General features: G+C 44.3%; 1 protein-coding gene across 4 annotated transcripts in view; it reads left to right on the top strand.

Moving 5' to 3' along the window:
- Window positions 1-3678: 3678 nt before the first annotated feature.
- Window positions 3679-14446, top strand: part of DYNC2I1 (dynein 2 intermediate chain 1) — a 61697-nt gene continuing 50929 nt past the window's right edge. For 3 of the 4 annotated variants that reach the window (XM_080938740.1, XM_080938742.1, XM_080938739.1), the window contains exons 1-4: window positions 3679-3800; window positions 9246-9299; window positions 10476-10908; window positions 12160-12251. In XM_080938740.1, coding sequence (XP_080794866.1) covers window positions 3786-3800; window positions 9246-9299; window positions 10476-10908; window positions 12160-12251 — 594 coding nt within the window. In that variant the 5' untranslated portion in view covers window positions 3679-3785. Of the gene's footprint in view, window positions 3801-9245; window positions 9300-10201; window positions 10258-10475; window positions 10909-12159; window positions 12252-14446 lie in introns of those variants that run through there. The other variant, XM_080938741.1, reaches the window with a different exon arrangement.

Raw genomic sequence — 14446 nt, 5'->3', positions numbered from 1 at the left:
CCTCTCTCAACAGCTTCTCGGAGAGCTTGGCAGCTCTCGGTCCACTAGCTGTTCTCAAGAGATAGCAGCCCTTTTTGTTACCGGCTCTCAATACAATTCACTCAGCCTGCCGTAGACATTTAAGTAAGACAAGTAAGACGATGGGAAAGAAGCTTGATTAGGACTTCCGCTGCAGCACGGTACAATAGCCTATGCTGCTGGGGGCAGTAAACAGGACGGACGCTTGTCTGGACTGACCTGAGGAAGGTGAGTGAGAACAGTGCAGACAACAGGGGCAGCCGCGGGCAAGCACGCAGCCTCCTTCCTGCTGCTGAAGGAGACTCCAGTGGAGAGATACCAGTTTTCATAGGCATGCTGGACTTGGTGCTGTCTGAGTATCACAGTGGGAACATTTGGAGCGGCTGCAGTGGTGGGCGGATACATTCAGGAAACTTTCAGGGCACCTGCAGCTGCTGTAGCCATGTAAAGACTCCTGACTAGTCACAGGGCATCGGGTGTAGCCAAGGTCTTGAGCAATCCTCTGGAATAGCTGTGTGGCAGATATCTCCAGCGGCTAGGACAAGCAGTCCACCCAAGCCTAGGGAGCTTCAACTATCAAAGGTGGAAAGAGGAAAAGGAAGTGCAGCTGGGGCAGGGCTGGATACCATTCTGCCCCGTTGCCACTTTGTATAAATATCTGGCTTATGTTAACAATGGAGGTATATACAAAGACATTCCGCCAATGCTACACGTGACTATAAAGCCTAGAGAGATGTGAGAGAAAGGTACTGACTTGTAACAAAGTTGGCTTTCTTTGTGAAATAAAAAGGCTTTGTGTATACACACACACACACACACACACACACACACACACACACACATATATTATGAAATTATAAACTAGCATATAGTCTAGTTAGGGACAAGGAAGTTAAAAATGAAGACTATACAAAAGAGAATGCAAGATAGTAATAAGTGCACGAGTTATGAACTTTGAATTAAACTTGTAGCAAAAGTGGTGCTGAACCAACACAAGAATGTTTGGGAACAGTGAGTGGGCAGGGTGAAGGATCTGTCTTCAAGGCAGGCCATGCATCTGAACAGGCCATGCTCACCTAACCACAGTGCGCAGAGAGTGGTCCTTACTCAATCCTCCCTCACGACTTCTATTCTTTTCCAATGAACCCATCCCAACATCCAACTGTAGCACCTTGTCTCCCATTTGAATGCTTTGTTTATAGCTTCACATTAAAAAGTTTTGTGTCCGGGGCTGGAGAGATGGCTCAGCGGTTAAGAGCACTGACTGATCTTCCTGAGGTTCTGAGTTCAATTTCCAGCAACTACATGGTGGCTCAACTACATTGAGATCCGATGCTCTCTTCTGGTGTGTCTGAAGACAGCAACAGTGTACTCACATACATTAAATAAAACAAACAAACAAACAAACAAAAAACCAAAAAAAAAAAAAAACCCCAAAATTCCCCCCAAGGAACTTGATGCTTCTAACCAGCAGGCATTCGTCTAATGAAAACATGACCCTCTTTCTAACCCCTTTCCTTTCTATCACCTTTATTATCTTATTTAGGGTTAGGGGGCTGAAAGTGTATGGGGGGAAGGTGAAGAAGTGTGAAATAACCCACAGACTTGCAAAAGACAGCTACACTTGAGCTCATGTGCAATCTTACATGTGTAAGCATGCACACACACACACACACACACACACACACTCACATACCACACAAACACACATATGCAAACAATGCAGCTCTAGTGACTGGGTAGATAGTCAGTTAGTTAAAAATAATTGCCATGCAGAAATGAGGATTTGAGTTCGATCTGAGGATGTAGTTAAAAAGCTGGGTATGGGACCAGGTGGTGGTGGCGGCAGCTCACACTGTTGATCCCAGCAGTCCAGAGGCCCAGGTGGTGGATCTCTAGTAGTTTGAGGCCAGTTTGATCTACAGAGTGTGTTCCAGGATAGCAGAGGCTACCACTGATAAACGGTGTCTCAGAAAACAAAACCAACAGAACAAAACAAAACACCAAACACTGTGGTAAGCACTTGGAATCTCAATGCTGGGAAGACAAAAGGAACCCTGGTCCCTCTGGCCAGCCTAGCCTAATCGAAGAGTCTAAGATTCTAGTGAGTTTCTTTGTCTCAGAAGACAAGGTGGACAGATCTTGAGGCACACAATGTAAGACTGAACTCTGGTCTACACACACACACACACCTACTAAGAAAGCAATATGTACACTTCACAGTTCACACTGTATTCTACTGCATAGCTCTGTTATGAATAAAATTGGTTCTTACTGAGCATCTCAACCCTTGCCTCCCTAAGTTTGTATCCATTTTTTGTTTTTCTGCCTTGGAGTGTTGGTTCCTAGTTTCTCTTACTAGTAACTATGCTTAAAATTCTAACCAAAGTGGAAACTCCTCAGTTCATTTTTTTCTTCTAGGCAGACATCTGTCACTTGCTCATTGCAATTTATAAGCTGCTCTTGCTTTTTGCATTGCTTAACAATTGATTACATGATCGTTCTCAATAGTTACGAGCAGCTACCGATCCAGAATGGGTTGTATTTTGATTCTATTTCTAGCACTCTGAAAGTTATCAGGTCATCAGAATGGATTCTCAAAATCTTCTACTCAATCAGCAAACGTGGAAAATATAGTAAGACATACATGATTGATTGCCAAGTCAGATATTAAGAACATAATTGGTGTCATCTCTAGGTAAAAGTCCACCTAATTCTGCAGGTATATCGAGGCTTCATGATATAGGTAATTCTGCAGGATTTGGTCTGTTTTCTCTTTCTGCTTCTAGAGTACTGAAAGTTGAACTTAGGATGTCAGGCTTGGCTGCAAGCATCAAGACCGGCGCTGTCACTTCATTAGCCTTTCTGTCAGATATCTGTCACTGGCACTCCTACTGAAGTCACTTTGTTTGAGGCAGGGTTTTACCGTATAGCCCAGCCTGGTATCTTAACTCACAATCTTCTTGCCTCAGTCTCCCTCCCACCTGCCACGGGTGGTCTGTTAGCCTCTTGGTGGGTATCTTTCAAGATTCCTGCCCTCTCAGGGTAGAACCTGTGAATGATTGCTGGTTGGATGGTCCAGAATGCTGAAAGTCTCAAGTCAATTTAAGGTCAACAGCAACCAAAACTTCAGAGTGTGGTAGATGCCAAACAGCTTCTTTTCAAGCTTCTTCCATGAGTGGTCACATTTGTGTGAAAAGTCTGCAGAAGATGCTCAGAATGTTAACATACGCTTACCCCTTAACCTCTCTGCAGCTACTTTACAGATACTTCTTATGTATCACTAGGTAGGCAGCCTGGTCTTGAACTCACAAAGATCCTTCTGCCTTGTCTCCATTGTAATAGAATTAAATAGAGGCGAGCGCTGCCGCACTCGACCATAAACTGTTTTCATGAAAAGACAGTGTATACGGTGTGAGTTTAAGAGGCGAAGGCTTGTTCAAGTATAAAGCTCAATCACTATTCCCCTCCTATCTCTGTCAACCGTGGGGGTCAATCAAGGACCAGACAAAGCTCAAGACCTAAGAAACCGCTCCCTCCGGTTTGCAGGGAACGCGTACGCGCAGGCGTACTGGGAACAACCGAGGGGCATGCTGGGCCAGCAACTTAAGCCGGTTGCTAGGAGGCGGGGACGCCGGCCCTCCCCAGACCCGCGTCGCAGCAGGCCCTGGCTGGCTGGTCGAGCTGGGTGACGGCGGGCTCGTCTTCCTCCGGTGGCCCGCGCCTGCTGGGCCGAAGACTCGCGGCTACCCCAGCCTCGAGGAGCGATGGAGCCTGGGAAGGTCGGTGTGCCGCGGGACCCGGCCCGCGCCCGCGTTCCCCCACTCTTTCCTGGCAATGGAGACCCGGTTTCTCCTCGGCCTGAACTTAGGAGCCAGCTGGAGGCGGAGTTTGGGTCGAGGTCTCAGCTCCGCTCCCGGTCGCTTTGTGGAGGCGTTTCTGGACTCATCTAGAGGGGTGGGCGAGTGTCTACTTAAGGATGGCACAGGACTCCTGAAAAAAAAAAAAAAAAAGCGGAAAGGTGAAACTTGAGTCTCTTTAAGGTAGAAGGTTGTTGACTTTACTTTGGTAGGTCGTATATATCAAAAATCGATCTCTTAGGATTTTCCGGTTTGGTGGAATACAGGTTTTTAAAGCATGTCCTTAGGATCCTATCCGTTACCATGATAAATTTTGTTGATTTTTTTTTCTCAAAGAATCACTTCATAGTTTCATTGATACTTCTTATTGGTTTGTGTTGTTACAGTTTCTTTGATTTCAGTCCTGAGTTTGATCCCCCCTCCCGCCCCCCCCATCTAACTCTTTTGGGGGTGTTATTTCTTCTTGTTTTTTTTCCCCCTAGGGCTGTCAGTTGCATCATGAAGTTACCAACATAAAAACCTCTCTAGCTTTAGATGGGGGCATTTATTGCTGTGACCTTGGGTCTTACAAGTGTGTCTAGTGTGTCCTGTAGGTTTGGCTACGTTGTATTTTCATTCAGTAGTAAGTTGTTTAGTGTCCACGAGTTTGTGGGCTTTCTGCATTTCTGTTGTTGATATGCAACTTTAATCCATGGTGGTCATATAGGATTCAGGATGCTATTTTCATTTTTTATTTGCTTTTATAAACTCCAGAAACTTCTCTGTTTAGTTTTTGTCTGGATGACCTGTCTGTTGATGGCAGTCAGGTATTTGAATATGAAGGTCAGTATGTGATTTTTATCTGTGGTGGTGTTGCTTTTATGAACGTAGGTGCTTTTGTGTCTGGAACGTAAATGTATAGAGCTGCAAATGTTGCATTTTATAAAAAAGCAAAAGAAGCCAGGGATATGTTTGGTGGAGGCACAGTATGGTGGGGGAGGGGGTGCACTTGCAGGCTCATGCTGACATCCCTTTCCCCAAGGTACCAGCCACTCGAAGGGTATAGTATAGAATAGAGTTTATTCAGGGCATGGGGAGTGGAGGTGGAGGGTAGTAGACACAGAGAAAGGGAGAGAGAGAGAAAGGGGGGGAGGAGGAGAGGGAGGAAGAGAAGGAGGAAGAGGAGGAGGAGGAAGAGAGAGAGGCCTGCCGTGAACACATGGAGGGGGGAGAGAAGGGACAGAAGGGAAGGGAATAAGAGAATAAAAGAGCAAGAGAAGAAAAAGTAGGGGCCCAGCAGCCCCCTCCCCCCAATTTTTTTATTGGAAATTCTCTACATTTACATTTTAGATATCTCTTTCCCGCAGTCCCATCCCCCCCTTCCCTCCCATTGCCTCCATGAAGGTGCTCCCTTTCCCAACCTCCCTCTTCCACCTCAGCACCTTGGCATTCTCCTACACTGGGAAGATGAGCCTTCACTGGACCAAAGGCCTCTCCTCCCATTGCTGTCAGGAAATGCCATCCTCTGCTGCATATATGCACCTCGGGTCATAGGTCTTTACATGGGAACTCACTGGTTGGTGTTTTAGTCCCTGGGAGCTGTGGTGGGTTTGGTTAGTTGATAATTTTGTTCTTCCCACAGGGTTGCAAACCCTTTCAGCTCCTTCAGTCCTTTCTCTAGCTCCTTCATTGGGGTCCTTGTGTTCAGTCTGATGGTTAGCTGCAAGTATCCTCCTCTGTATCAGTATGGCTCTGGTAGAGCCTCTGAAGGGGCATCCATATCAGGCTCTTGCCAGTAAGCACTACTTGGCATCAGCAATCGTGCTTGGGTTTAGTGGCTGCATATGGGGTGGATCCCCAGGTGATGCAGTCTGTGTATGATCTTTTCTCCAATCCCTGCTCCTCTATTTGTCCCTTTATTTCCTCCCATGAGTGTTTTGTTCTTCCTTCTCCCTGAGCTTCATAAGTTCTGTGCATGCCAGCAGTAACTTTCATAGTGAGTCAGGCACACTTGTTGTTGCCAGGTAACTGTGGGGTGGAGCCTAGAAGAAATGCTAGCAGCAATATTATTTTTTCCCTTTGACGAGTATGTAATGTCCTTCTCTATCTCTTCTGATTAGTTTGGCTTGAAGTCTCCTTTGTCACATACTAAGATGGCTACACCTGCTTTTTTTGTGGGTCCATTTGCTCGGAGTACTTTTCATCTGTTGTTCCTGGTGAGGTTTGTTTCTTGGATGCAGAAAGATGAGCCTGTTATCCAATCTGCTAATTTATGTTGTTTTATTGGGGAATTGTGACTACGGATCTTGAGAGTTCTTACTGAGTGGTGTTTATGATTTACTGTTCTGGGGTTGCTGAACCCTATGTCCTCTGATGTCTGTACAGTCAGCCTTCTCTTCAGTATGCAGTTTTCCTTTAGTGTCTTCTGAAGAACTGGATTAGTGCATAGCCAATTGTTTTTGTATCATTTTTTCTTTTTCCCTTTTTATTGTATATTTTTTTATTTACATTTCAAATGGTGTCTCCTTTCCCAGTTTTTCCTCCAGAATTACCCTTTTTCTTGTATCATGTTTTCTCTTTGATATGACTGACAGTTTTGCTGGGTAGAGTATTCTGGGCTGGCAGCTGTGGTCTCTCAGACCTTATAGAACATCTGTCTATGTCCTTCCTGGCTTTTAGAATCTCTGTTGAAAAGTCAGATGTTACTTTAGCGGACCTGCCTTTATATGTGACTTGGTCTTTTTCCCTGGCCGTATTTATATTTTTCTTTGTTCTATATATTTAGTGTTTTGATGATTATGTGTTGTAGGGAGTTTCTCTTCTGGTTCTGTCTAGTACGCTGCATACCTGTTACAACTTGATAAAGCCTGTCTTTCTTGGTTGGACATGTTATTTCTATGATTACATTAAAATATTTTCTCTGCCTTCAGTCTGCACTTCCTCTCCTTCCTCTCCATGTATTTATTATCCACAGGTTTGATCTTTTCATGGTGTGTGGAGTTCCCTGGATGTTTTATGTTTCAGCTTTATTTTAGGCTTAACATTTTCTTTGAGCTATGCATTTCTTTTACCTTTTCTTCAGATGTGAAATTCTCTTTCAAGTGTTCCTTGGTGTAGACATCTGCTCTTGTCTTTGTATGGTGGGTGTTCTGTTCTATGGCTGCAATTGCACCCCCCTAGCCAGTGTGGGTGGCTGTGGGGTTCCTGGTGGAAAGTGGTTCCCCAAACAATGTGGTTGTGGAGTCCTTGATAGAGAGCTGTTCTGTGGGTCAGTGGGGAGTCACAGAGGGATGGAAATGGGGTAGAAGGAAAGGGTGAGAGGGCACCAAAAACAAACTAGGGGGAATCTTGAGTCTGTACCAACAGGCCAAGTGCCTAGTGGATGGATGTGGACTAGGAGGGGCTCCCGTGGGCAGGCTGGAGGCGGGGCTCCCGTGGGCAGGCTGGAGGCCTGGAGGCGGGGCTCCTATGGGCAGGCTGGAGGAGGGGCTCCCGTGGGCAGGCTGTAGCAGAAGTAAATAAATCTGCACAGGATGGAATTGCTGACAAGAAGGGAGAAAGAGAAATACATCCTGGTCACTTGGACCTGTGTCCTATCCTAGTGCAGTGGTTGTGAGGTCCTCAGTAGAGAGTGTGTCTTCTGGTTGGTGGGGTCACAGAGGAGAGGGATAGGCTGGAAGAAAGGCTAACATGGGCCATGGGGAAGATCAAGGGGGACACTGCGTCTGCAGCAAAAGGCTGAAGCCCTAGAGTATGGAGGTGCCGGGAGGAGGTCCACATCCACATCAGGCCTTTAGACTGAGTTCTGAGAACTTGGGCTTAGTTCCTCACAGTTATTTTGTTTTGTTTTTGTTTTTTTTTTTGTTCATTTTGTTTTCTGAGACACAGTTTCTCTGTGTATTTCTGTTTGTTCTGGAACTTACTCTATGATCAGACTGGCCTCAACTCAGAGATCCACCTGCTTCTGTCTTCAGAGTGCCAAGATTAAAGAAAGACATGGGCCACCATTCCAGGAAGTTCCTCACACTTGTGAGGCAAGCTCTTTACCAGCCAAGCTACTTCTCTAGTCCCCATTACTTTTCTTGACAGGTTTATGAGATCCAACTAGTATATTTGACTCACTATAGCATCTGATATTCATTAGATGCTAAATGAAAATTTTGTGTCTTCTTGGTTTCTATTTTATATGAAAAAATCGTTTAAAATTTAATTGTTAGAACATCACTGATCTTTTTATTTTGCTCATGTATTCTGTGGACTGGCAGTTGGAGAACACATTCAGCTCAGGTGGCAAAATTCTGCTCCTCTGACATCTGGGGTTTCAAAGAGGCAGATGCAGGTTTGGGGCTTGTACACAGTGACTCACACCCTGAGAGGCTTCTGCTCTGCTCAGCTGGAACATCTGCATGTAGCCTTTCTCCCACAGTGCTACTTTCCTTCTTTCCGGCTGAGCTCCTGTACTGGGTAACCCAAGGAAGGCCAGGCGGGAGACAGCCTTCTTCTGGCCTAGCACAGGCTAACCACAGCAGAAGAAGCAGAAATCCCAGACTCAGCCCTGGGCTCAGTGTTTGGGAGTAGAGTTTACTATGGCCTATCTGAAAAATGTTTTCTGGCAGTTTGTTTGTTTAAATAAAAATATGTGTATGGGTGTTTTGCCTATACGTATGTCTGTGTACCACATACTTGCCTGTTTTCTGAGGAGGCCGGATACTGAAGTGAGCGCCTTTGGAACAGGAGTTACAGACAGCTGTAAGCTGCTGCAGGTGACAGACCCGAGCACAGGCTCTTTTAGAAAGAAGCCGCTGCTCTTAAAAGCTGAGTCATTTTTCTGGTCCACATCTGTCTGACATGTGGCCACAGAATGCTTGCCCTTGATCTGTTAGTTAACTGCCATAACTTTGCTTTCTTATGTATTTAGTAATCATAGTTTTTGAAATAGCCAAATGAATGGGCTCTGTAATAATTATGGATTACCTTGGAATAGTGAATAATATGAACAAATATTTGTCTCTTTTCTGTTTTCTTTTGAGACAGAGTATCCCTGTGTTTCTGAGGCTTGCCTCCAACTCTATATCCTTTTGCTTTGGCTACCCAAGTGCCCAGATTACAGTGTAGACCCCGTTCTTGACCTGTATTTAGATCGGCTATTATTTCAATAGGAGAGCAAAACTAGAAAATGAAAATTATTTTCTACTTAATTATTTTTGGTACAACTAGTATAATGAAAACACAAAATTTGTTGTTTAAACATTTCCCCCAGGATCTCCTTGTATTGCCTAAACTGGCTTGGAACTTAGAATCTTCCTGCCTAAGCTTTCCAAGTGCTAGGATATGGGTGTGTCTGCCATGCCAGGCTTGATAATTCTGGCTTTGTACTTTGCTATTTAGAGAAGAACCAAAGATGATACTTGGAAAGCAGATGACCTCAGAAGACACCTTAAGGTAATATATTTTAACGATTTGGTGGGAGTTCCATGAGCCTCTGTGGGCTTTTGGACAGTGTGACCAGGCTCACAACCCTATATAGCTTTGGTTGCAAGAAGTTCATTTCAGAGGCATTTTTGACTGAAAGAGGAAGGTAAGAGTCACACTTCTGGAATATTTTAGGGTATGGTTGCATGGGGACTGAAGTATCCTGTTTGTAGCTCAGTCTGGTAGCCCCACTAGTTTGAGTTTTGTGATTGAGATTTAGTCCTCCTGAAAATGTTATAAGAAAATCTCAGTTCACTAATTAGTTAATTCATTAATTTTAAACAGGGTCTCCCTTGTAGTCTAGGCTGGCCTTGAACTGAACTGGCTGTGGCTCTCCTGTCACATTTACCCAAGGGCTGGGGTTATTCTGCAGTCTTGGGTTTGTTGTTGACACAGGGCCTGACTATCTAGCTCTAGCTAGCCTGGAACATTGTTTTTTGTTTTGTTTTTAAAGATTTATTTATTTATTTTATATATGTGAATACATTGTTGCTGTCTTCAGATACACCAGAAGAGGGCATCAGATCCTGTTAGAGATGTGAGACAGCACGTGGTTGCTGGGAATTGAACTCAGGACCTCTGGAAGAGCAGTCAGTGCTCTTAACCACTGAGCCATCCCTCCAGCCCCCTAGCCTGGAACTTATATGAAGCAGATGGATTGGAACTCACAGAAGCCCACTGCTTCTGCTCCTTGAGTGCTAGGACTAAAGGCGTGAGCCACTGTGCCCAGTGGGCTTTATTCTCTATGGAGTAACCAAACGATTCTTGCCTCAGCAACTTTAGACTACAGCTTCATTTTGTCTTTGTATTATAAGTTACATTTTATTGTTTTACTTTTTTGCAGTTCTAAGTTTGAATTCATGTTCGTGGGCAAGTCTGCTGTTGCATCCTGCCTCCCGAGTCACACTTGAGGTTGATTTGCCAGTCAGTACGTTCATGGGTTCGTAGTTAGCATCTGTGGAAATGGGCTCAGGACCGCAGTTAGCACGCTAAGAATACCCGTCAGTTCTGCCTTCCGTCTTGCTGACTGAGAAGGCAGTTGCAGCCAGGGGTTTCTAAAGTGCTGTCGATGAATCTTTCTGTCTAGATAGTGATAGATGCACGTGTGCTTTCACAGTCAAGGCAGACCTTCCTGTGTTGTTCTAGGCTGTACAATCAGGTAGTCCCAAGGAAGAGAAGAAGCTCAGAGAAAAGAAGATGCACAAGGACTCAGAGGCGGGCCCTCCTGAATACAGGGAGCACAAGAGCAGGGACCCAGACCGAGAGGCCCGGCACAAGGAGAAGACAGCGGACAGAGACCTGTACACTTCCATAGAACATCCTCGCGGGGACAGAGACCGGGAGAGGCACAAGGAAAGGAGGAAAGATGTGAAAGACCGTGAGAAAGAGAGGCTAAAAGAGAGACATCGAGACCAAGACGCAGAGAAGGCTCATAGTCGAGGCAAGGACAGAGAGAGAGAGAAAGACCGAAGGGCCAGGAAAGAAGAGCTCAGGCAGTCCATGGCCTACCATGACCTCCTGGGCCGAGACATGCGCGGCCGGCAGATGCTGGAGAAAGTGGAAAAGAAAGTTCACACAGGTGTGTCTGCATCACGACTCGACCTGCAGTGTCACCCCGGCTACTTGTTAATTTGCCAGCTGTGTCTCCTTTGCTGTTGATGGATTGCTCAACTGATTGTGTGTGTGTGTGTGTGCGCGTGTGTGTGCGTGTGTGTATGCACGCACGTAAGCGTCCTACACTCTGAGTGGAGGTTAGAGGATAATTTCGGGAGTTGGTTCTTGCCTTCCCCATTGAGGTGGGGTCTCTTCCTGCCACATTATGTTTTAGGCTAGCTGTCCTGAGAGAGTCTGGCTGATCCTCTTCTCCTTACCTCCCATCCTGCTGGAGGAATGCTGGGATTATGTGTGTGCAGAGTAACCAGCTTACATGGGTTCTGGGTTTGTGAGGCTTGACTGGCTGGTGTTTTTATGTGCTGAGCCATTTTCTTGGCCTGTATTTTGTTTAAAAGTTCTCACTGTTTGAAGCATTTTTTTCCCTTTGAGTTCATTGTTTATTTTCTCTGTGTTTTCATGGATGCTTCACCTTTAGATTTAGGAAACAGATGCTTTACGTTTGGATTCCTATTGTCCGTGCTTGTTACTATGAACTTAAAAAAATTCAATCAACAAAGGAAACATTTTCTTAGTATTTACTAGTGTTTTTAACTTTTGAAATTCCTTTTTAAAACTTAGTATCTCAATAAATCTTAAGTCTCTGTGAATAAACAAAAGTAAAGGGCTTTAATAAAAGTATTCCATCAAAGTGTTAGTTTTATTGTAGTATTGGGGGCTTGGGGATCAAACTCAGGGCTGTTGTACATGGTAGGCAAGGCTATCCCTAAGTGAAAGCCCTGCCCTTTGCGTTTTCTTAACTGTAAGCTAACGAGCTTCCAGCTGTAGCTGGTGTTTCTGGACTCAGTGCTTTGGACATAACACCACCAGGGTGGTGGTGACTCACCCTCTTAGCCGAAGCTGCCTCATAGGCTTCAGCTTCCTGTCAGACGTTATCTGTGAGGCCGCTCTCTGCTTCCAGGGGTACACAGACATTTACCCGCTTGTCTCAGTAACAGGCTGGGGTGGGGGAGGACTGTATCTGTTTCTGAGCCTGCCACATTTCTCTTCCACTTAAGTTTAGATCCTGGCACTACTCTTGAGTTCTGAGAATGTGTTAGTTGAAGAATGTTTTACAATACAAATTAATGAACATTTGTGCAATACAGCAAGTTATTAGGTAGTTTTCTTGGTAAGATAAAGATTTAAATATTAAAATTGTGCTGTTGTGTTTTCTTAGCAAGTAAACTACGGACTGAGGAAAGAGAAAGGAGAGACGAAGACCCTGAAAGAGTCGATGAAGAGAGAGAAAGAAGATACCGAGAAAGAAAGGTGAGGCTTTCAGGCCCTAGCCTGCTGACCTCTCGGAACACTGCTAATCTAGGAAGGAAATGAAGCGTCTGCACACTCTCTTTGTTTAAAATACATTTCTGACTTCTAGTTGGCGTGTAATAATTATACACACTATAGGGCAGACTGTGACACTTCAGTGTATACATATAGTGTTTAATCTCCACAGTAGGATGATTAGCATTCATGTGTGTGCATGTGTGAGTGTGTGTGTGAGTGTGTGTGTGTGTGTGAGTGTGTGTGTGTGTGAGTGTGTGAGTGTGTGTGAGTGTGAGTGTGTGTGTGCATGTGTGTGTGTGTGTGTGAGTGTGTGTGTGTGTGTGTGTGAGTGTGTGTGTGTGAGTGTGAGTGTGTGTGTGTGTGTGAGTGTGTGTGTGTGAGTGTGTGTGTTGCGATAAAACACAACGCCCCAGCAGGAACCTTTGAGGAAAGGGTTTATTTGGCTTGCACTTCCACACTGTAGTCCATCATCAAGACATGTCTGGAGGCAGGAGCTGATGCAGAGGCCATGGAGGGTGCTGCTCACTGCTTACTCAGCCTGTTTTCATACAGAAGACCACCAACCCAGGGATGGCACCACCCACAATGGGCTGTCCTACCATCAGTCACTAAGTCAGCTGGATCTTATGGAGGCCTCTCCTCAGAGGTTCCCTTCTCTCAGAGACTCCACCTTGGGTCAACTTGGCACAGGAGTAGCCAGGACACCACTTTTTTTTTTTTTTTTTTTTTTGTCATCCTGGGCTAATGACCATGAGAATGGACTCCGCCTTGCCCTCTGTGGGTGCTCGTTAGTCATGCATGTGCGACACGTAACTGTTAGTGCTAGTCCTTACTTTACTGTAGAAAATTAACTCTGCCAGGCATTCATGTTGCTTCCTTTAAAATTTAATTTGAGGAATATTATTTTTATAAGTAAGTGCAAATTATGACATAGGTAAGTCTGTCCTTTGGTGTACTGAATGCTTAGCACATCCTCTTTCTACTCCAGCTGATAGGGATGATGTGGACAGTTGTCTGGGCCTTGTGATAGGTCTATAAAGGATAGGTCCTTTAGACTGAGCTTCTTCTTTTTCTTTTTTTTTTTTTCAGGTTAAAAAATAAAGAGCTTTATTCTCTTATTTCTTTCTTTCTTTTTTTTCTTTAAGCACTATCACAAACTTTTATTTTTTTATTTTTATTTATTTATTTATTTATTTTTTCAGTGCTTGGCTTTTTTTTTTTTTTTTTTTTTCTTCTTTTTTTTCAAGGTTTGATACTCTGCATTAAGGTCTTACTATTTACAATGAGCAAAAAGTACATGTAAAACAGGGTGTAACCCGGAATTAGTCAACATGTTCTCCGTGTGTAAGGATTGTGCATGACTTTTTTTTTTTCTTTTTTTTTTTTGCTTTGTTTTCTTTTCTTTTTTTTCTTGAACTTCACACAGTCTGTGAGTTGTTTCTGGGGCACTTCGAGCCTCTGGGGTTAGCATCCCACTATCAGTGACTGCATATTATGTCTGTTCTTTTGTGACTGGGTTATCTCACTCAGGATGATATTCTCTAGATGCAGCCATTTTCTTAAAAATTTGGTAAAGTCATTGTTTTTGGTGGCTGAGTAGTATTCCATTGTGTAAATGTACCACAATTTTTGTATCCATTCATCTACTGAAGGACAACTGGGTTCTTTCCAGCTTCTGGCTATTATAAATAGAGCTGCTATGAACATTGTGGTGCATGTCTCTTTGTTGTATATTGAAGTGTCTTTGGGGTATATGCTCAGAAGTGGAATAGCTGGATCTTCAAGTAGTACTATGTCCAATTTTCGCCAGACTGATTTCCAGAGTGGTTGTATCAGTTAACAACCCCACAAACAGTGGAGAAGTGTTCCTCTTTCTCTGCAACCTCGCCAGCATCTGCTGTCATCTGAGTTTTAGATCTTGGCCAATCTGAATGGTGTGAGGTGGAATCTCAGGGTTGTTTTGATTTGCATTTCCCTGATGGCTAAGGATGTCGAGCACTTCGTTAGATGTTTCTCAGCCATTCAATATTCCTCAACTGAGAACATTTTGTTTAGCTCTGTACCCCATTTTTTAATAGGGTTGTTTGATTCTCTGGTGTCTAGCTTTTTGAGTTCTTTGTATACCTTGGATATTAGGCCTCTATCTGATGTGGTGTTGGTAAAGATCTTTTCCCATT

This window comes from Micromys minutus, assembly GCF_963924665.1.
Source record: "Micromys minutus genome assembly, chromosome: 1".
In the NCBI taxonomy this organism is placed as follows: domain Eukaryota; kingdom Metazoa; phylum Chordata; class Mammalia; order Rodentia; family Muridae; genus Micromys; species Micromys minutus.
The sequence above is the reverse complement of the archived record's forward strand: the minus strand, read 5'-3'. Positions and strand labels throughout refer to the sequence as shown.